Consider the following 24,240-nt stretch of genomic DNA (forward strand, 5'->3'; position numbering starts at 1 on the left):
CCTACCTGGCCCTGCGCGTGGAACTGGGAGCATTTCTGAGAATGCCACCATAGAGGTCCTGGATTTCAGTCTCTTCCCTAGCAGCCTAAATTTGGCCTCCAGGACATCTCTCCTACCCTTCCCTATGTCATTGGTACCTACATATACCAGGACCACCGGCTCCTCCACAGCACTACACATAAGTCTATCTAGATACCTCGAGAGATCCGCAACCTTCACACCAGGCAGGCAAGTCACCATACGGTTCTCCCGGTCATCACAAACCCAGCTATCTACGTTTCTAATGATCAAATCTCCCATTACTAACACCTGCCTTTTCCTAGTGACTGGAGTTCCCTCCCCTGGAGAGGTAACCTCAGTGCGAGAGGATACCCCAACACCATCTGGAAGGAGGTACCCAACTATGGGAAGGTTTCCCTCTGGTCCCGTTGACTGCTCTGCTTCCCTGGGCCTTTCATCCTCCTTAATAGCACAGGGGCTGTCTGACCGGAGGTGGGACAAATCTACAGTGTCCCGGAAAGCCTCATCAGCATACCTCTCTGCCTCCCTTAGCTCCTCCAGTTCCGCCACCCTGGCCTCTAAAGCCTGAATGCGGTCTCTGAGGGCCAGGAGCTCCTTGCACCGAATGCACACATACGCCACCCGCCCACAGGGTAGGTAATCGTACAAGCTGCATTCAGCGCAATAAACTGGATAGCCCCCACTCTGCTGCTGGGCTTCTGCCTGTATTCTCTCCTACAGGTACCTAGGTTAATGAAAGGATTTTGTTTAAATCAAAACGTTTTGAATATAGTTTAGTTTACAGGTTTAAAAGGACGGCAAGTGAACCTTGCCCCCTTCTCACTCCTGTTCCAAACTTCCTTGCGAAACTCCCTTTTAGCAGCCCTGTGCGCAAAGCTCCCTGGGCGCTTGCTCGCTGCTTTTTAAAGCACTGGCCTTCTTGATAGCCCCGCCCACTAAGGCTCAGCCAATTAACCGAGGCTTCTAGCTTTCAAACCTTACTTTGAAGCTCACAGCTTCCAACTGCCAGCCACAGCACATGGTCCTTCAGACAGACAGACAGACAAACACAAGCCCAGCACACAGCAAGTAACCCCCAAACACAAACACACACTACAGACAGCCACTTACCCCAAGGGTCCCGTATTTGCTCCTCCTTCACCTGCAGAACTCCCTTTGAAACTCCCTGTTAGCAGCCCTGTTCGCAAATGATAATAGATAATATTAGCATCCATATACTGGAAAGTTTGCTATTTTAATGAGACAGAAAAGCATAAAAATCCAGTGATCTGAATTTTCATACATTTAACATTTTACATGGTTTGTATTAATTTTTCCATCTCATTAGCATAGCAAGATTCCTACTAGATGAGTGCTCATATTTTTTATTGGTAGTTCCGCTATACCTTAGACATAGTAGAAAAATAAAACAAATGTGTTTTGGTGATAACCCACTGTTTTGCTTCAAAAGCTAATTTGCATCTCTCTCGGTAATGAATATGCTCCTCTCTGCTGAACTGTTTTGTCATTCACAATCTTTAAGTAGCTCTATTTGTGCCTATTAGTGTGTAAGTAATGAAGTTATTTATTGAGCAGCTGTCAAAATAATTTAGTGGCCACTGGGGCAGAACTGTTCAAAGACCCCTTAAAGCAGAATGTTTCCCAATGTCTACCTTTTCAAACAGGATGCCATCTAATTAAGATATCTGTTACTTATGGTTCGGTAGAATTTGGGAATATAATTAGATCAGCTATCCATTGTTCAAGCAACAAACAGAAATGTACTCATCATCATCTTCCTTTCTGTGTCTGCCCTGTATTATAGCAATTTTAGGAATGTATTTTAGCAGTCTGAAATATTCAGGACTGCAACTTGTGGTTTGTTTCTCTAAACAAAGGAGATTGTTATTTTCTGACAGTCAGTTTTATCTATGTTCCTATTATGGGTAGGTTTCTGAAATACATTGAATGCCAAAAACTTAACATAAAACAGATATCAAAACACCTTTTTTCCATTAATGTAAAATTATGTATTTTAAATAACTGTTTGTACTGAATTAGACAGTTTAATCACTGAAGCCCTTAATATATTACAATGACCTTCAGATTGTGCAGTAACGAATAAAAGACCAAAATAAACAGGAGCAGTTGTGCTTTGTGTACTGAATAGATTTTTCTTGGTTTTAAAGTCTTCCACACCAAGAGCTTTGTAATATTTTACTCAGATTATTCTCACAATAACCATGTTTTTTCAGTGTCTTCTATTTTATTTTTTGAGCGTAACATATTAAATGGAATGAGTTCTACTATTACCTATTTTCTTTAGTCCAATTGTGTATATTTTGATCACTCTAGTCAGTATTGTTGATTTTTTTGGTGCTCATGTGACCATAATTCACCTAGCTGACATGCTGAAATAGTGTGGAAAAAACAGAATAATTTATACTTTTCAAACAAGTGATTGGGTTTTTTTTTTTTTTTTTCAAAAAGCTTAAAATATTAGTAGTTTAGCCAGACCTAACTAGCAAGTCAAAAAATGCTCACCTCTCTAGCCAAGGTACATGCTTTGATGGGGGCTGGGAGGCAGATGAGATCTGAACTAGGAGCAGTTAGGGTACTGCTCTCTTTCTCCCTCTCCTCCTCCCCCTCTCATCTGTGGGAAAGGGAGCTGCTTCTTTCTTTTCCCCTTCCATCCCCCCTTTTTCTTGTGCTGCAGGGATGGGCGAGAAGGGGTATTGTATGCAGCATCTGGGCACTAGAGCCTGTCCTGCCCACTGCTGCTGCCACTGGAGGTGGTAATGGGGCTGGATGATTGGCTCCTGCCTGGAGGGGGAGGGAGGTTGCTATAGTTAACTGCATATAGGCCTGTTTCAGCCCTACACTTCACACCCTTGAACTAGTATGCTTGAACTTCTTTGATATTGGGGGCTCAGCTGATCACCAATTTTGGGGTCTGGAAAGGATTGTTACCATATGGCAAAACTGGCAAACTGCTGTATGGGTTTTCTCTTACACCCAGCATCCTGAAGGTCTAGTTTTGAGGGTTTGAATGAGAACTGTAGCAACTTTGGCATGTCTCAGTGCAGTTGATGGGTTAGAAAGTGTTTAATTGAGGTCCCTGTAACCTAGTGGGGACTGCCTGGGCATTGGTCCAGGGCACAGCAATACATGATAAGAGGGTATGGCTCTATGACTTGTCCAGCTTTTGGTTCCCTTCATCTTATCTCTCTTACCTCCAGCTGTAGGAGGTCAATGGATTAGGACTCTGGCTTCAGGTCAGAGTCTTTTGGCATGTCTGAGAAAGTAGAGGGGGCCTTCACATTCACCTTAAGGTATATAGTCCACTGAAGTCATTGGTGCCAGTTGAAATCTGTCTGGAACAAATCTTGAGGGAGGTACCAGCATGGTTGGAGGGTTTAAAAGGGTCCAATTTGATGCTTCTGCTTGGGTACTGGTCCTTAGCATGGTAGTGCATGGTGAGAGGGTATGCCTGCATCTCATTCAGGATATGGCTTCCATCATCTCCTCTCTCCAGGTGGGGCAAGATTCTGGCTTCTGGCTTCTCTCTAACTGTACCCTTTCAGGTGACACCTTCACCTCTCTGACTGGAATCCCCTGATTCTCCCACTCTTAGACCAGGTCTCTAGGCTACAAGACCCTTTTGTACCAACCATGATTGCTTAGCAGGTTTGAATGGGTTTGTCTACCTACAAAAGTTCCTTTCAGGAGTTGTGACCAGTGGTGAATAAAGTGACCCACAACAGCCTTTTCAAAACAAAGTATTGTTTAATCTCAACACTACAAACAAAGCATAACAAGGGGAAAGGATTTTCAACACAATGAAAAGTCTACATGTATATCTGTCTTACCTGTAGGCTTAGGTAGGCCCAGTTTATCCCAGACCCCTCTGGGGACTGGGGCTTCGGTCTGCTTCTCAACAATCTCTGTATTGTCCCTCAGGGACCGTCTTTTTATCCACCCAAATATTTTTGTTCCAGTTTTTCCCTGTTGAGCCAAACTGTTATCATAAGAACAGCCATACTGGATCAGACCAAAGGTCCATCTAGCCCAGTATCCTGTCTTCTGACAGTGGCCAGTGCCAGGTGCCCCAGAGGGAATGAACAGAACAGGTAATCATCAAGTGATCCATTCCCTGTCCCTCATTCCCAGCTTCTGGCAAACAGAGGCTCGGGACACCCTAAGCATTTCACAGTCACTATCGCCATCCTGGTCAGATGGTCAGTAATATAGCTCTACTCCTATATTCTTATTATTAGAGCATGGAATTACTATCTATAGAGATCCTATGGTATAGTTTGGTTCATTTAAGATTTTTACCTCTCTTGATTCTTTCTTGCACGTATAGTGCCATTCCCCCACCAGCATGACTTGTTCTGTCCTTCCAATATATTTTTGTACCCTGGTATTAGTGTCCCATTGATTATCTTCATTCCACCAAGTTTCTGTGATGCCTATTATCTCAATAACCTCATTTAATATGAGGCACTCTAGTTCACCCATCTTATTATTTAGACGGTATATATGCACTTTAAAAACTTGTCACTTTTTAGCTGTCTGCCATTACATGTTGTAATTGAATGGGACTTTTTTTCATTTAACTGTTTCTCACAGGGTGGATTTGATTTAAATCACTAGTCAGGAAGATTCAATTTAATCATGGATTTCTACATAAAAGTGCATTCTTGTTGGTTGTTATAACCTTAATACGTATTCTTCTCAACTCAGAGATAGATGTAGGTTTCATTTTTAGAAGGTACACACTATACATTTTTAAACAGTGATTTATTTTGAAAACTTTTCAGATTAGTTTTACAGCTATATCAGAAAATGAATGATAGTTTGGTTATTTCATTTACCAAAGGTAATTGAAGCATATATTTATGAAGTCACTGGGAGGTGAACTATGTCCAATTCAACAGGTTAATCATTAATATTTGGAGGATTTTCTTGCCATGCTGTATTAGGAGGAGAACATCACCAGATAGACATTTAAATTGTTTTATTTAACTAAAACAACAACGTTAAGTATTCTGGATTTTTTTCTTCAACAGCAAATATATAATATTTTAACAAAACAAACATATGAATTTTTGAATTTAGTTAAACATTCAAGTTTTTTAAAGTCAGGGTTTTTTAATTGTTTTTAGCAAAAATAGTTAAATGAAATATTTAAAAAAAACACAAAAATTAAATCGGCTATGTCAGCCAGGTCAACATGAGAAACTTAAAATATTGGCTTCTGCAGCTAACTCCGTCGTCTTCACCTTCATTTTCCTGCTTGTTCATAATCTGGAAAAGAGAAACAAGTTTTCCTGCTTTTTCAGGTCCCAAACAATTTCTCAATTTGGAATGAATTAGTCGAAAGGAAGAACATATTCTTTCTACACCGGCAGAAGAAGCTACTGCTGTTAAAAGTGAGATTATCACTTCAATCGTCTCTGAATCCAAGTGCTTATGTGACTTCCACCAGTTCACTGGTGTGACTTTCTTTAAAACATCATAAGCAAACATATATTTCTTGAATGGTTCGCCCTTAGCTCTGAAGTTTATTATAGTTGGCATTATGGAGGGATGATTGCTGGATGTCCATGTCATAGCCAACTCCCCTTCTTCAGCAGTTAAGGTTTGACCCTGGTACCGAGTATTGAGAATATTTGCAAGAAGATGAGCTGGAGATAGTGCTTGTCCCATTCGTTTTTTTTAATGCTTGTAATTTAACTCTGTCATTGCAAATTTCTCTTTTTAAGATCTCACTCAGTTCCTTCCAAATTTCAACAGCATCAGCAATAAAACAGCTATTTCCCTGCATTTTGTTCAAGGCTATAGAAATAGGCTTCAGGATACTCAGCATGTGTTCAACATTTCTCATAAGCCCAGTGTTGAGAACTTTGGCTGTGACAGTGCCATCTATTTTTTCATGATTTTGTTCACAAACTGTCATTGGATTAGTCCAGTTCTTGATATAGTGCTCAAAACAGTTCATTACTGAGTTTCAGCGCACATCTTGGAGTGTTACCTTTGTTCCTCCCACTTTTTTCAGAGCAGCTGCTGCAAAGTGGTTGTTAGAGAAGCATTTTGCAATTTCAACAACATTAGCCTTTATTACTGGAATATTGAAGTCTTTGGTTAGAAGGTGCATCAAATGAGCACTGCAACCGTATGTTAGCAGCTTGGGACTCTCTTCAGTCTCTTCTAAATTTCTTCTCATCTTGGATATATTTGCAACATTGTGACCAAGCTGCATACTTGACATTTGAATTTTTTTTCAGTTTGTTATAGCTTTTACTGCTACTTCTTGTAAGTATTCTACTGTGTGTGCATTTCCTGATGTATCAATTGTTTCTGTAAGGAAGACATTCCCTTCTTCTGTTGTCACACAAGCACATACAACAGGATCATTGTGGACATTGCTCTACCCATCAAGACTCAGGTTAACAATTTCACCTTCTAGACCTTTTGCACACTGCTCCATTTCTCTTTCATACACTTAATCCAGCAATTTTCCTCCTACATCTGGACTGTATCCTGGTCTTAATGACTGAACCATGTTAATGAAGTGTGGGTTCTCAGTCATACGGAAAGGAGAGTTTGTTGCATAAACAAACCAGGCAATTGTTTAATCAATTACCTCTTTTTTGTAATCTGCTGGTTCTTCTCACAAATTTATCTATGGTTATTTCTGGATGATGGAGATTTTTTTTTTTCTTTTTGCTACAGGTGATATACTGTGGCTATGTGACTGAAACACTATCATTGGCAGATAACTCTGAAACTATAGAAAATGATGGTGATGTTGAAGGTGGATAGTCTTCAGAATCCTGTATGTTGAGGATGGATTTTCCTAAACAAAATAAGTCAATGCAGTTATTTAATTATTATTACCATACTGCTCATTTAGTATTGCTCATTGCATTCACTGACACACAGTACTGCTTTAAAGGTGAAATTGTAAAAGGAAGATCTGCCTATTTCAGCTATTTATTTTGTGTCACCAGTGCATCTAAAATGATAGTACCATAGAGTAACAACTATATTTTTTGCTCAAACATGAGAATTCAAGAATAGTCCAGAAGGAAGACAGGCAGTCCTTAAGAAAGAAATATGAAATAAGAGTTTACCAACCTGAAGATCTTGCATGTTCAGACATGTTCCTTTCATCATCTTCAATGCAGCTTCCTCCTGAGAAGGAACACTTCTCATGATGTTGTTTTATTCGGGCAACCAGGCCTTGCATTTCTTTGTTGCACTGTTTGCGGTTTGCACACGTGCCTGTCTTACCCACAGGAAGTGGAACTTCATTAACATATTCCCAAACTGGGTCTCTTTTATGGCCTGCTGCCATTAAAGGTTTTCCCTTCTAGTGAGAGAATGGTATGGTAGATTTCAAATCAATGAAGGCTACACTCAGAAAGACCTCAAGACTTCTGGAATATGCTGCTCAAACAGTTTCACTTTTGTTTCTACTGCCTGTCCCTCCCTTCTCACATTTATCTCCAGACTTCTTGTCCTTGTCCATAAAATAAATTATTTATTTTTATCCACCCTGGATTGCTGGCACCTAAAATTAAAAAGGTGTAGAGCAGATTTTAAACTTAGGGCTGGGGGAAAGCCGAGAGGTGCAGAGAAGCACGTGGTTTGGACAGAGACATCCCTTAGGGGATGATCTATTAATGGAGATTCTCTATATCCTAGTAAGGAAGAGAGGATGGAAGATAAAATACAGGTAGGATCTGATGAGAAACCAGGGTGGATAAAAATAAAAGATTTAAAAAAAAATTGATTTTTATTTAAAACGGATTTTTTTGATAAAATCCTTTTTGAGGAAAAAACCTATCTAAAGATAGGTTTAATTAAGACACATTATAGCTTCAAGATATCTCATCATGGAATAGGGATTATAAATTCTAATTCTATGAGACAATATATTCATGTAATGTTTAAGAAAAGTTTTGTAAATGAGTTCCAATAGTTCATGGATTAGGGACCCAAGTTTATGGTGGTCCAGGGGCTTCTGTATAGATTATTTAGGTTAATCTTTCTATCTAGCCAATGGGACTCAGTGCTCAGTCTAGAAGATACCATCAGAGAGGCTTAGTTTTGCAGTTCTCAAACTGTGGATTTGTGTCTCCAGAGGTAACATGGTTGTTAACAGCAAAAATATTTTAAAATAAATAAATAATATATAGAGGTGAGAAATAGACCTCAACTCTATTGTTCCTCTGCAAATTTGTGTACACAGAGTCAATCCCTTACCTCTCTCTAAAAGTGCAAAGTTTCAAAAAGTTCAATGAATCGAAGATTGTTGGGGGCAGAATAGATCTGGACAAGGAGAAGAAGTCTGGAGATAAATGTGAGAAGCGAGGGACATATGCTTATTTTGTTAAAATATTATATGTTTGCTGTTGAAGAAGAAAATCCAGAATACTTAACGTTGTTGTTTTAGTTAAATAAAACAATTTAAATGTCTACCTAGTGATGTTCTCCTCTTAATACAGGATGGTCAGAAAATCCTCCAAATATTAATGATTAACCTGTTGAATTGGAGATAGTTCATCTGCCAATGACTTCATAAATATCTCCTTCAATTACCTTTGATAAATGAAATAACCAAACAATCATTCATTTTCTGATATAGCTGTAAAACTAATCTGAAAAGTTTTCAAAATAAATCACTGTTTAAAAATGTATAGTGTGTACCTTCTAAAAATGAAACCTACATCTATCTCTGAGTTGTGAAGAATATGTTTTAAGGTTATAACAACCAACAAGAATGCACTTTTATGTAGAATACCATGATTCAATTGAGCTTTCCTGACTAGTGATTTAAATCATGATTTAAATCAATTTGATTTAAATCAAATCCACCCTGCAGCAATCTGGTTCCATTTTGGTTTAGGTGGAGCCCATCCTTCCTGTATAGGCTCTCCCTTTCCCAAAAGTTTCCCTAGTTCCTAATAAATCTAAACCTTTCCTTCCTACACCATCATCTCATCCATGCATTGAGACCCTGCAGTTCTGCCTGTGTAACTGGCCCTGCGTGTGGAACTGGAAGCATTTCAGAGAATGCTATCATGGAGGTCCTGGACTTCAATCTCTTACCTAGCAGCCTAAATTTGACCTTCAGGACCTCTCTCCTATCCTTCCCTAAGTGATTGGTACCTACATGTACCACGACCGCTGGCTCCTCCCCAGAACTACATGTAAGTCTATCTAGATGTCTCAAGAGATCTGCAATCTTCGCACCAGGCAGGCAAGTCACCATGCGGTTCTCCTGGTCATCGCAAATCCAGTTATCTATATTTCTAATGATTGAATTGCCCATTACTAATACCTGTCTCTTCCTAATAACTGGAGTTCCCTCTTCCTTCCCCCGCTCCCCCCCGGAGAGGTATCCTCAGTGTGAGAGGATACCACAACCTCTGCTCCAGTTGGATGTTCTCCTTCCATGATACTTTCATCTCCTCAACAGCACAAAGGCCATCAGACTGGGGGTGGGACTGTTCCTCTGTGTCCTGGAAAGTCTCATCTATGTACCTCTCTGTCTCCCTTAGCTCCTCCAGTTCAGCCTCTCTCATCTCCAAAGCCTGTACAAAGTCTCTGAGGAGCTCCTTGCACTGAATGCACACATATGTCACCTGCCCATAGGGCAGGTAATCATACATGCTGCATTGGGTGCAATAAACTGGATAATCCCCACTTTGTTGCTGGACTTCTGCCTGCATTCTTTTTTTACTTCTGAAGCTCTTTCCTTTGTTATAGTTTTGTTTTAATCAGGGTGTGTGTTTGGCTTTAAGTTTAAAGAATGTTAAGTTTATCTAGCCCTCCCCACACTCCCCCTGTAAACTCTCTCTCAAAACTCCCATTAGCTGCTCCTGTTCCCAGCTGTTGAACTCAGTATGGTGTGAGTAAAACTTCAAAGCAATTGACATGTGCATTGTCCATTAAATATCAATCCTTGGAGCTATCTGAAGCTATTGTCCACTTTCCAGTGAACATGCAATCCATTCCTACTTGAATTAACCCCTTGTAATCATATTGCAAACAACACAATAATAATCAAACAGTATAATGTTCATAAATTAGACAACATATCAGATCAAAAGAATTTTATATTTATAAATTGTTACAGCCAGCTTTGATATCCTTCTCTCTTGCTTGCCTGTTGTTGTCCCTTATTATTATCATTATTACTTATCATTCATTAGTATGTAACTCCACAAAACAGTGAGGTATGTTCCCAGACCTAAAGAGTCTACAAACTATTATCTATAACTTTTATTCTCATGACTGGTGTTCTCTGCCTTTGTCCTTCATTTTGTTTCTTACCAGCTCTCTGGTTTTGGTGATATTTTTCTGAATATAGATTGGAAATGATAGAGGCCAGTTGGGTACTTTAAAGTCCTTGTTTCTCTAGCTGGGGTCTTCCACATTGCTGGATTCAGGGTAAAGGGCTGGGATAAGGCCTATGAACCACTTAATTCTTCAAAATAGGACCTTAGAGGGATATAGTTGGCTCATAGGCCTGGTGCCAATTTTCTGCATGGGGATGAATTTCAGTAGAAAGGATTGAAAAAAGTGAGACACATTTAAAATTTGGGATTGTTATGAAGAACAGAAAATAATGCTGAACTGAAGGAAACAGGAATATTGTCTATTTTGGTGTGTTGTATCCCAAAACACACTTTTCGTTTAATGGGCATGGTCATTCATAACATTTTTAGTACAGTATTTACTCTTAGAGGTTTGATCTGCTTCCTCTTTGTACTTTTTAAACACTAATATATAATGGATTGCATTACAGGAACTAAGGGACTAGCTTGTCTCTTCCTTGTAGGTGCAACATACAGGAAACTAGCCAAGTGGTGACTGAGAAACATTGCTGAATTGAACTGAAGCTGTTCTATGAACTAGTGTTTTTTAAGGTTGTTGTTTTAGGCAGCATGGGGAAGTTAATAAGTTACCTCTGTTACTCTATATCCTCTTTATGAGTGTATTTGTTAAAATATTTAGGGTTATGAGAAAAGTTTGAACTTTGTTCCATTGGAAAATGTTTGAAATTTTTGAAGAAGTCTTAGTGAGTACCTCCCATTATCATAAGAGAATGAAAAAGGATTATTTTTATTGCTGTGATTCACATGTACTTTTATAAACTACATTTTAATGGAAAATAGACTAATGAGCTGTCACTGGAATAATCTCCACTCTAAAATATCATAAACAATATATTTAAACCTTTTTACTTTATTGTGACTAAACTAAGGGCCAGATTCTCTCATGTAGTATGGCCTTTTTGTACCACCCTACCAGCACAATTGGCCCGGGTACTGACATAACTGGCTCAAGGAGGATCAGTGATGCTTAGCTGGTGAAAGGGCTCTTATATCACTCCCCTTCCTTTCTGCTGGTATGACTGAAGGAAAGGGGGCATGTCTAGGGTGCTCCTGTGCCATGGTGGTCCTTGGCTGTAGTTTCAGCCTCTCTTGGCTATTTGCGGTTGGCATAAATTAGAATACACTTCTACCCCAATATAACATGACCCGATATAACACGAATTCGGATATAACGCGATAAAGCAGCGCTCCAGGGGTCGGGGCTGCGCACTCCGGTGGATCAAAGCAAGTTCAATATAACGCGGTTTCACCTATAACGTGGTAAGATTTTTTTGGCTCCAGAGGACAGCGTTATATCAGGGCAGAGGTGTACTTCTCTGGCTGCTTTAACTCGGTGTAGGGGACCAGTCCTTGACAGGCTGTACTAGGATCAAATAGGTGCAAAGGTAAGTTTTAAGCCAACATTGCGCATACACACGCTAAACTATTCTGTGCAGATCAGCACCACCCCACGATCTGGTCCAAAAATAACTTTTTTATCTGGAAAGTAATTCCCACAAAAAACTTAGAGCCAGCAATTATTAGTCACTACCAAGATGAGTCACCTTTGGAAGCCCCAGTGGTCCCAGTCTATATTGTCCTTTATATAAACATAACTCCCTTTAATGAGTCTGTTCAGTTTGGTGGGAGTCTCAGTTCAGTTTGTGAAGAGTGGATTAAATTCTAAATTTCAGAATGTGTGTTTACAATAAAGACTTCCAAACCTGACTGGGCTCAACATGGGTACATGAGAATTCTAGGAGCTTGATTCTGCCTTTTCTTTGTTGTTGTAGTTGCTGCTGCTGTTATTTTTAAATGTCTAATTAGAAAGCAGCTGTATATATGCATGCTAAAAGACCAGCGGAATTTATACTGTGTATTTTTCCTCCAACCTTTTTTAAAAGCAGATGTGTCCATGATCAGGGTTTCCCTTCCATATCCTAGCAAAATATGGTCAATATTTAACTACTGCTTCTACCCCGAGTTAGTACTTCTTAATTTGAGTGTCTACCATGCACCTTGTTGTGGCCTGTCCCCTCCAGAGTCTCATTCCTAGTCACTTTTCTGCCAGAGATGACACACTGTAGAGAAGTATAGAAAATGTCTTATGCTGCTTATCAGTTTTACACAAAATCTTTATCTGACATTCTAAATTAGCCAGTACATATGCCGGCATGATTAATAAAACATTTAAACCAAATTCTTTCCCAGCCCTTTTTGTACTGCTCTGGCAGCTCAAAGGGCCAAGAAAACAAAGTCATTTCCTATTCTGCATTGTGGGGAACCCCCAGGTGTAGAGGCAGCCTGGGGGGGGTCATTGCAAGAGCACTACTGCTCTATGACCGTTCCTGTCCTGGCTGATGGATGACCCTTTGAGTCTAGAGCTTGATGGACATTTTCTGACAAATGTTTCATGAAAAGGTGCCAGTTTGTTAAACCTGAAATGTCTCAGAAAGCAAGTTGGGATTCAGCAAACTTTTGTTGAATCACAGGCTGGTTCCCTGCCAGGTTGCCTGGTGGACTGCTGAAGACCTCAGGGCTTCCAGCTACAAGCCTGTCAGTTTGAGTCTGCAGCTGTCAGTTCCAGGGAGCATATTTTGTTTCAAACACGCCATGTGTCAGAGGATTTCAAGTTCATAATAATTTTGAAAAAATTGGTTTTGGTCAGATTTAGAATGAAATTAAATTTTGAAATCTTGAAATTTCTCACGAACCGAAAATCCTGAATTTTTGTCAGCTCTTCTTGGGAGCCCTAGGCAGTGGATTTACTTCATTGCAGCCCCCAGATTGCTTAAAAATGTTCTGGGACTGGACTAGCATAAACTAGTTTTAGGATCATGGATCTGCAACCTGTTTGTGCCCCCTCCAGCTGCACCCACTTATTATTGGGCACAGCAGAATATCTAAGCCTATATAAGAATTCTGCCATCTCTATTATCACTTCTTCATTTACCAAGGCGATAAGCAGGGTATAAATGCTCCTTGTTCACTTCAGCCTCCTTTCATGTTCCCCTTCTTTCCCCCTCTTCCCCATTCTCTGTTGCCCTTACCCGCTCCCTTCAGTGTTCTCTCTCCCTTTCTTTGTCTCTTAGTTTAGTTAATCCCGTCCCACAGAACCCCACCTGAGAAATTAAAAAAACAAACCAAAACAAAACCATAACAAAAACTGTGGTACTAAAATGACATTTTCAGACCATTACTCTATTCGCTTTGGATTTATGTTATAGCCTTCCCTCTTGTTGCTTTGTCTTGTCTATAGCTTGTCTATAAGCTCTTCAGGGTAGAGACTGCTTTGTATTCTGTGTTTGTACAGTATCTAGGTCTTGGTTGGGGTCCTTCGGTACTATTGGAATACAAAAATTTGCCTGTTTATTATTTTTATCTTATTTATTTCTGTTAAAGATATAGAAATAGCCTGTCAATATGCTATTTAGTCAGTAGGTATTCCATAGTTGTACTTGGAGTTGCAGCATTTTGTGGCATATCTTTTATAGAAGTGTAAGGTATGCTATATTATGGCTTTTTCTCCTGCTGCTTCACATCTGGGCAGACATCCTAGAGCCAAAATTAAAACTGCGGTGTCTTTCACTAAGAGGCATATTACAAGGCACAAAAAGCTGCAAACAGATATCACACTTCCATATAAGTAATTTCCATTCTGTTTTTATAGGCAGCATTGATAGCACCGCTGTTCTTAAGGTTGCCTGTCACATCCCATTATAAGACACAGTTGCTTATAACTTTGACAAACTTTAACTGTTCAGGCTGAAGTTTTTCAGGCTGGGTGTCTGCCTCAGATTGTTTTAGAAAGTTTCAGCCAAAACGGTTCAGCCATTTCTGAGAATTAGAGTGGGGAAAAATAATTTATTTTCAAAATTAAAAAATTCTGGTGACCTTTGCTTTGGAAATCTCTGTCTCCCCCATGCTCTGGAGGCAGGACTTCAAATTTGGCATGGGCGTGGTTTGTGTCAGGGGTTGTACTTTTTGCTATTCCTGTGAAAATCTGCCCAAATTTAGCCAAGTTATAAATCTTTCAAAAATCACAGTTCGCGCACACACTCAGTGGAGACTTGCTACAACTTAACAGGTAAAATCTCTGAAAACTCCATCCTCACTGAGCATGCTTGAGCCTCTCACTGCTCCTTGTGCTGAGCAGACTCTGCATGCACCATCCCCACAGAGCAACCAAGTGTATTCCATCCCCTCACAACGCCTACACATGACTTGGTTGCACATATAGTATCCCCACAGAATTACCAAGTATGCTCCATCCTCTCACAGCTCCTGCATGTAACAGGACTACACATGTACCAACTCCACATTGTAATCCTGTTACATAGAGTAGCTGTGAGGGGATAAATTGTACTTGGTTGCTGATATGTGCACAGTCCAGTCCCATGTTGATGCTGATGGTATATAGACCATTCCCACAAAGCTCCTCTATATGCTCCAAACCAGGGCTTCTGGAGTGAATCTGGATTTTCCCTGCAATAGCTGCTCTAGGCAGGGGTGGGGTCAGGCACTGGAACTGAGAGCAGGGAGCCTGTTTCTCCTGTGCCCTCAATGACCCCTCCCCCCATGGAGGACCCCAAGCAGTATGCAGGAGGAAGCCATCTGATTCAATGCAGAGCGGACAAGAGGCAAACCTAGGGCATTGTGGGGGATGTCTGAGGGAGTAGATTGGGAAAAGGAGTCTAGGGGTGGAGACTGGGACTGGACACTGACAGGTGGTCAGAGACTGGGAACTAGGAAGTGAGACTGGTACTGTGTGGGCAAGAAGACTTGGTCTAGGAGTCAGGGAGAGAAATAGGTGTGGGTGGAGAGATAGGTAGCCAGTGGTGGGGGGGAACTGAGATTGGATGAGGAGATTGGGACTGGCGATGTAAGGAGACTGGGACTGGAAACCAGTGCTTCAGGGAAAAGTATGTGTGGGGGGAAGAGAGAAGGATATCATAAAGAGCCAACATGCAGGGGGAGAACTGGGAATGGCTGCACAGAGAGACTGGGATAAGGAGCTGGGGGAGATAAGGGTGCTAAAATTGGATGTGAAGCTCAGGGAAGGAGAGTGGAACTGGTAGCCACTGCAGATGCGGTCAGAGGGGGTGAGTGGAACCCCGTGGGAAAGAGAAAAATTGAGGATTTGGGAACATAATAGGGATTTGCTGGGCAAGGAGACTGAGACTGGGAGTGGAGCTCTTAGGATGGGAAGTCTGGAGGGATGAGACTAGGAATTATTGGGCAAGAAGGCTGGGAATGAGATTAGAAGCCTGATGAATGAAGACTGGGACTGGCTAAATTAGGAGACTTGGACTCGGACAAGGAGCCAGTGGAGAGGTAGAGATATTACTGAGATGTGGACAGGTTTGAGGGATGGGGCAAAAGGGGTTGTGCTTCAGGGGAATGAGCAGAAGAGTATATGCCCACTAGACACATTCCGTTCCAGAGTCTGGAATGGAACCCAACGTCCCCAAGTCTCACCACTCCTCTGCTGTCACAAATACCTGTGAAACCCACTGGCAGCATGCGTGTTTCATCCCTCTCTAGTGCTGATTCACATAGAGGACAACAACCTACTACTGCTATCTGTTAATCCATTAGCTCAAGTGGTGGAGGTATGTAGTGGATCTAAAGGTTCCAACCCTGCTGATGAACCCTGTGGGTGTCAGTATGATGCAACATAATGGAATTGTTTTTTCAGTTTGCATTTTTTTAAAACCTAGGAAATAACATGCAAAAAAAAAAGTTAAAATAACATTATTGTGGTTAAAAAGTCTAGCACTCAAGAGTTAGGAAATACCAAGGTGGCCCGTGCAACTATTTTTCTACTCTGCTCTGGGCATGAATCAGGGTTATGTACTTGAAGGAGGCTGTCTGCTGTAGTACTCCATCTCATTTCTTGCAGACATTGGAAGGTGTGCAGTGAATGAGGCAGGGGAAGGCAGTGGTCTGATGATTAAGGTATTTGAATGCTGTCTTGGAGAACTGGATCTTTTCCTGGCTTCTGCTATAGAGTTCCTATGTCATGCTAGGCAAGTCGTTTAAAATACATTTTTCAGAGGTGGTCGCTAATTGTATGTTCTTCATTTTCTGGGTGCCCAACTTGAGATTTTAGGGCCCGATTTGCAGAAGTACAAATCTTAGAACTACAACTGAAGTTAATGGGAGCTGTGCTTGAATATATAAAGTGGTATATAATGCTAAGTACTCTGAAATATCAGCTGCTAGGTCTCTCAAATTGGGCACCCAAAGTTAGCAGTAACTTTTGACCTTAATCCCTCTGTGTATGTTTGCCATCTGTAAAACGGGGATAATAATACCCATTCATCTCATAGGGGTGTTGTGAAAATAAATTCTTTACAGATATTATAGTGACGAGTGCCATAGAAAAGCCCATGAGGAGATTAAATTTTTGTCTTCTGAGCAGGGTTTGAATAGTGTGCATCAGATAAGGCATGGGAGAAAACAATGTTGGGGGAGAGATGGCTCAGTGGTTTGAGCATTGGCCTGCTAGACCCAGGGTTATGAGTTCAATCCTTGAGGGGGCCACTTAAGGATTTGGGGCAAAATCAGTACTTGGTCCTGCTAGTGAAGGCAGGGGGCTGGACTTAATGACTTTTCAGGGTCCCTTCCAGTTCTATGAAATAGGTATATCTCCATATTTTTATTTATTTATATTTTATATTTAATGAGGAAAAAATAAAATATCAAATAGTTGCTTATTAAATGAGTATTGTCCAATTATCCAATGAGGCAGGGGTCCTGTGGGAAAAAAAATATTTGATCTTATAATTAAAGATTGTATCATAATCCATAAGAACAAGGGGGATGAATTAAGGTTTCACAGGCAACCTTAATTCTGGTATGTCCTAACTTTTCAGTGCTTGACTTTGAAACCTTAATAATGTTCTTTTAACATATTTTTTGTGTGCACTCACTTACTGAGGGTCAAATCTTGAACCCCTGTTGCCTTTTGTTAAGGGGGTACAATAGAATAACATATGTGCTGACTCTTCACTATGCTGCTTGATTCTCAAGACAATCATACCCAGTGAGCACAGAGTTGTTATGGAGATTTGCATTTGCTTCACAGGTGAGTAATGCAGAACTAATTAGGAAGAAGAGCGTATTGTACAAATGAGCTTCCAACCCCCAATCAATACTCCATTGATTCTGACCCACTCTACAGGGCTCATTGAGCTCTTGCGGGGAAGGAGAAAGTGGAATGGGAATGTGTGCACTGTTGGCCCACAGGGCAGTAAGGTCAGCAAAGAACTGGCTAACCATATGGTGCTGACCTTCCTCTTTGTTTCTAGCTGTGACATTTAATTAAGAAGGCTAAAATACATAGTTTCCTAATATTATATTTTCATTTAAACAATTGCTGTAGTAGTCACAGGCAAGTTATGCAGTTGTGAACAAATCTGAATGGGAGCAAAGCACATATGGAGCTGCCCAAGCACCAACCCTGTGTCCTTCCTAAGTAACTAAAATGACCGAAGCAGCCCTAATGAGGCCAAGGATCTTGCCACGGTATTTTGTTTAAATGTAACTGTATTATGGTATGGGTTGTTAATGTGCGGATGCACATTGTTAATGTGGGGATGCAAGTGCTGACTGAATACCTTGTCTGATGAGTCAACATCTACATTCAAAGGATAGAAAAAAATGGTTAAATAGCCCAAAGGTGTCCAAGATTTTTTGTTTCTGTTTTTAAACAGTATGGCAGCATATGGCAGCATATGAAGCGAACTCTCAGACCTTAATGTTGCTGGGTCCCATTTATCTGGTGTTACAGCTACATAGTGGGAAAATTTCTAATATTCCTTTCTCAGATGGTATCAACTGGCTTCAGGATGAAAACTTCTCACTTCTCACTTTTTTTCAAACTAGCCCACATTTCTGGGAACTTCGAGCAGGGTTACAATGTATATGTTTTTTCTGACTGAATGTTTCTCATTGAGGATGATAAGGTCTGTGCTGAACTGCATAGTTAAGAGACTGTTGTCCCTTAACAGGCACAAAGGGAATTTTCAAAACAGTTTCAACCCTAGCAGTATGCTCTGAATATCCCCTACAGCTTAGATAGTGTTATAGTTAGGGTGACCAGACAGCAAATGTGAAAAATCGGGACAGAGGGTGGTGGGTAATAGGAACCTATATAAGAAAAAGACCCCAAAATCGGGACTGTCCCTATAAAATTAAAGAGACATCTGGTCACCCTAGTTATAGTTAAATTAATGTAAAACTGGTTTGAGATCAGCATTAGACTTTAAAACTAGCTACTTGTGGAAGAAGGTGTTAGAAAAGAGTGATTTGGGGAAGAGGATTCTGGAAAGTCAGAGAAAAAAGGGAGATGAGAAAATCACTGACACCAGGAGAAGAAAAGGAGAGAGAAGACTGAATATAGAGCTACAGAGACAAGAAATGAAAAAGACAAGAGAAAATTGTCTCTCTAATACCATGGGTATCTGGATAGTCAGATAAATGCTGTCTTCAGAAACAAACAGAAAGAAGCAAGAAGGAAAAAAGGGGAGAAAAAATTTTGGGGCATGACTCTTATGTTTACATTTTGATCTCTATTTGTCATTGTTGTTTGGATGCTGTCCCACTTGAACAGATTTCTAAAATGAACACGGCATACTTCTGCAAAGTTCCTTACAAATGTTTTAACAAAGTCATCTCTTAAGCAGCCATACTGCTTTTATTTCCGCCTGTCAAGGAATCCATTCCAATGAGACCTTGCTCCACAGATTTAGAAAGGTCACTTCACCACTCTGGGCTAGACTCAAGCTCTTTAGAAAATCCATACAGCTTTTTGCTTCATTTAACACAAACATGTTTGGTCAGTTTAAGTCTAAAAGAAGGATGTCTATACAGCTCTTTTCTTACACATTTAATTGTTTTCTTTGGTGTGCTTGTACTCAAGAGTAATTTTAAACTCCACGATGCTTATAACACTTAAGCAATACTATTTGGCCTTAGGTGATTTATAGAATGGACACAGTAATTTACAAGTTTTACAAAATAACAATGCCAATGCTGTGCATCACAAAACAAACAGACAAACAAACCCAAACCTTATGGGTTAACACACTGCAATGCTAACTTACAAGCTGCAGATTTCTTCTCTAGCCCATATTTTATTGTCATGTCTTACATTATGTGTCCTTGGTTGATTTTTGTATTTATTTGTTTTTTGTATTTATAAATGCACCCAATTTTGCCTGTTTTTCCTATAATAAGAAAACAGAATGTGTTGTATCTTTCCTTTGGATAGGAATTTTTGGATGTAAACAGTATTGTTAGGTCAATCGGATATATACAGTATGTTCAACATACTGTGATAATGTGTGATATAAAAATATGTAAACTTCTGTTAATAGATGCTTTTAGCTAACGGTGGAGATCTGTGGTAGAAGTAGTGTTTGCAGAAATTTTGAAGAAAAAGATAAATTATTTGTAACTAGAGTACCATGTACTGTGTATGTCATATATTGACAGATCTTCTAAAACTCTGTAAAAATTAAAGTAAAGCAGGAATATGAGACACCTATATTTTGTATTTTTGCTGGGGTGGCAGGATTTTCTGTTGACTCATCAAGTATTAAGTTGCATGGAACCATTGATAGATATTACTGAGGCAGCGGGGCTTGTTAACTTGACTCTGGATAAGGGATTGTCTCTTAGAGCAGAGAAGGTCTAAACTGGACAGTCATCTAGGAGGAACTCTATGAGCAGCAAAGGCAGGGGATGGAATTTGTTATATTGTTATGAGTTTCTTTGTAAACAAATCCAGACACCAAGAAGGGACTGAGTTTTGATCTTATAATGTGTTGACTATATTTTTCAACAGAGTGGAAAAGTCACTTATTAGTCACCCAAAGCACAGTGAAACATATTGGCCATCTGAAATACTTATTCCCCATTTCTTAGTCAATATAATGCATCCTAGGTGGTTATCATATGGGTGGATCAATGGAACAAGTTTCATAGTATATTTTGGACTATTATTGTGTGGGAGGAACTTGATCTAAAAGGTTTAAATGTTTACCTGATAGTATTTAATAGGTAATTGTCCCAAATATCTTAAAGGGACAAGGTGTGTAATATCTTTTATTGGATCAATTTCTGTTGGTGAGAAAGACAAGCTTTTGCACTTATACAGAGCTCTTCCTCAGACCACATCCATGAAGGTGGATTCCTTTGCACCCATGAGAACTCCAATGAAATCTGTGAGGCTCCATTGATTCCTTATGGCCATGGGTACATTTGCCTGGAGGTGGCAGTGGGACTGAGAGACCATGTGCAGTAAATGTTTATATAGTTTTTCTTGTCTCTGTAATAAAGACAAATTTTATAATAAGATTCATAATCTTACCTTACTCCTGGGTAACTTGTACTGAAATCTGTGTAATCCTGTGTAACTTGTATTGAAATCTTCATTTTTGTCATTTTCTCCATGGTTTTTAAAAGTGAAGTCAATGAGACTTCTGTGGTTGTCTTCATTAAAGCTAGTATTTCACCCACTGTCTCACATGGTTTATGAGATAATACTGCATTTCTTATGTGCATATAACTCCCATTGCAGCTGAGGTAATTTTGCAAAAGGGCTGTAGGATGATTTTAAAAAAAATCAGTGAATAGGAGAATTAAAATAACACTTGTAGCTCATTGGTATAAATTCCACTGTATTAGCAGTGCTAAATAACAATTTCCAAGCATTCTGCTAAAGTAAAATTATGAGTACTTTCAAAACTACAGGATATTTACTCTTTTGGGAGGCCCAAGGCGAGTTCTGTATATGCAAATCTTGTAGTATCAGGCCCTTGTTGCACACAAGTCAAAGGGGATGTCTAACCCTACAGGCTGGTGGACTATATTTTTAAATAATGTATGCAATTGCTCCTGCATTCTTATAATTTGTATTTAACCTACAGCATTTCATGGACACTTTATACTTTAGTTCATAGGAATTGGCCTATTCTTTTTCAGTTTGCCAAATATATTTTTTAGATCTGCATGAAAAGCGTCTATATCATATGCTACATGAATTAATCTTATTTTGTAGTTTGAGACAAATATCCTATGAAATTCATAAACAATTTAAAATATGTTTTAAATTTAGTCTTATTCTTAATATTGGTTTATCTGTTTTAACCATGTGGCCAAATCCTGTATTTTTAATTAAATCAATCAGAGTTTACACTTGAGTGGCCAAATCTGGCAATCCTTTACCTTTTCGAGTGCTGAATCAGTTTTAAAAGTAATACTGTATTTCATAATAAATTAAACACTTTTTAAATTTAGCTCATAGAAGTGTTTCTCACAGACTGAACAGGTGATTATTGAGAGTTCCATTTTGTCCTGTGATAGTTTTTACGATTTACAGATATTTTAACACATATCTTGATACAGAGTAAATTAAAGATACATTTAAATAAATACTAAAATTTTTAAATAAATGTTCATATAATGTAGAAATACAAAGTATTTATTTATTTGGTTGCAGAGGTCTTTTTATCACCATCCATGACCGGGGGCACATTGCTACAATGCTTAAATCATGGCCTGAAGATGCCATCAGGGTAAGTTCAATTTTATTTGCATGGCAGAGTTGCTTTTGATCTGTATCTGTGTAACTGTGGCTAAAATGTTTTGACTAGCTACTGCTTTTAATTCAAAATAAATTAGGTGGTATGGTGGATATTAATTAGTTGCTAGTGATTGTAACAATGCTGTTCTGGCGGGACCCAACTGAGAGTGCCAATTCAGGACCAATTGCTTAAAACAGGGCAGTTACAGCCCAAGGCTGGGGTTTTTCCACCTCTAAGGCAAACCAAACCAGCCAGACAAAGAGGACTTTGGTCTCACCCCACTGGCTAACCACAAGTCACACAAGCAATTCCCTTAGACACTCCAGTTTCCCAGTATCACCACCAGTGCCACTCATTATGGGGACAAATGGTTATGAAAACCAATACCCCAGTAAAAGAAAAAAGGTTCTCCCGATCCCAAAGAACCAAGCCCCAAACCCCAGGTCAATATACAAATCAGATCTTACCCACAAATCATGCTGTTGCCAATCCTTTAGAATCTAAAATTTAAAGGTTTATTCATAAAAGGAAAAAGATATAGATGAGAGCTAGAATTGGTTAAATGGAATCAATTACATACAGTAATGGCAAAGTTCTTGGTTTAGGCTTGTAGCAGTGATGAAATAAACTGCAGGTTCAAAATCAAGTCTCTGGAGTACATCCCCAGCTGAGATGGGTCCTCAGTCCTTTGTTCAGAGCTTCAGTTTGTAGCAAAGTCCCTCCAGAGGTAAGAAGCAGGATTGAAGACAAGATGGAGACGAGGCATCAGCCTTTTATAGTCTTTTCCAGGTGTAAGAACACCTCTTTGTTCTTACTGTAGAAAATTACAGCAAAATGGAGTCTGGAGTCACATGGGCAAGTTCCTGCATACTTTGCTGAGTTACAAGGCATATCTGCCTTCTCTCAATGGGTCAGTTGTATAGCTGATGGTCCTTAATGGGCCATCAAGCAGGTTAGGCAGAGCTAACACCAACTTGTCTGGGATGATTCCCAGAAGCATAGCATAAGTTTGAAATACAGACAGTATAGAGCCAATATTCATAACTTCAACTACAAAATTGACACACCCATATAGACAGAATAATCATAACCAGCAAACCATAACCTTGTCTTAGACACCTCATTTGACCCCCTTTATACAAGATTTGGTGCCACTACAGGACTTTGGTTGCAACCATGTTCTATATGGTCCCAGATTATATCAATAACGTCACAGTGGTTTCTTAAATCATTGTTGTATCAAAGTCACTTTCCAGCTGCAGCTTCAGAATCTTGAGGCTTTTAAACTGTGTTATGTGTTAGGGCTTCATTTGCTATTTAGAATTTGAACTTCTTGATAACTTGCCAATTATATTCAGTCTCAGGTGATTTAAAGGTTTCATTTGTTTTTGAATATAAGGATTGGTTTAATTATTTGCATCTGAATGATCTCTACATGTGGATCAGTTAACTCCCAAATATGACATATTTTAAGTACTGAAATCTCTATATTTCAGGATTAAGAAAGTTCTGCTAAGCATTTTACAGTCAAAGCAATTTCAGTTATAATTGATTCTAAAGAGTTCTCCCACAAGCTCTTTCTGTTCTCCACCTACAGCTGCTTGTCATAGAATAAGGTGTGAAAATTATTCATTCCTTTAAAAAAATCAAAGAGATCATTATTTATTCTGATCCTAAAAGCTGAATGTACTTTAGTATAAGTGAGTGACAAATGCATCAATAGCAATGGTAGATGACTTTTGGAAAATACAATTTGATCCAAATTGTCATTATAAACTGGGATTCTCTCCTTTTCTATTGTGCTTTCTCTCTCCCTCTTTTCCCTCTTATCCCATCTATGAATTAGGGATAATGGTGCTTGCCCATCTTTGTAAAGCACGTTGAGATCTGCAGATCAAAGTACCTCTGTAAGCAATAGATGGTGGGAGATGATCGTATTCATTTTATTATATTGTTTTGTATCCTGAGGTTGCTTTCAGACTTAATCTCATTTTTAAAATAATAATTATTGTTGGTTAAACAGGAATACCCAGGTTTTTGTGCAGATAATTTCTTTTTCACTCAGTATTTTATTTTGGAGTGTATCTCCTTTTTTCCCATTGTTTTTTGTGTGTGAGAGTCCTTAAAAATGTGCAGCTGAGGTCAATGAGTGTTCATATCCTGTGAACAAATACTTATAGGTGCTTTTATACCATTTAAAGCCTCCTAGAACAACTTTAACAGCTGTTTTTTCAAAAACACACACTGAAATAGCT

The 24,240-nt window shown here is 39.4% G+C and overlaps 1 protein-coding gene across 3 annotated transcripts in view; it reads left to right on the forward strand.

Moving 5' to 3' along the window:
* Nucleotides 1-24,240, forward strand: part of ME1 (malic enzyme 1) — a 400,997-nt gene that overhangs the window by 145,436 nt on the left and 231,321 nt on the right. For all 3 annotated transcript variants that reach the window (XM_026654431.2, XM_024193234.3, XM_026654437.2), the window contains exon 4: nucleotides 21,901-21,976. In XM_026654431.2, the coding sequence (XP_026510216.1) occupies nucleotides 21,901-21,976 (76 nt within the window). The remainder of the gene's footprint in view (nucleotides 1-21,900; nucleotides 21,977-24,240) is intronic.

This window comes from Terrapene carolina, unplaced genomic scaffold (genome assembly GCF_002925995.2).
Source record: "Terrapene carolina triunguis isolate 2854851 unplaced genomic scaffold, T_m_triunguis-2.0 Scaffold42, whole genome shotgun sequence".
Taxonomy (NCBI): Eukaryota; Metazoa; Chordata; order Testudines; family Emydidae; genus Terrapene; species Terrapene triunguis.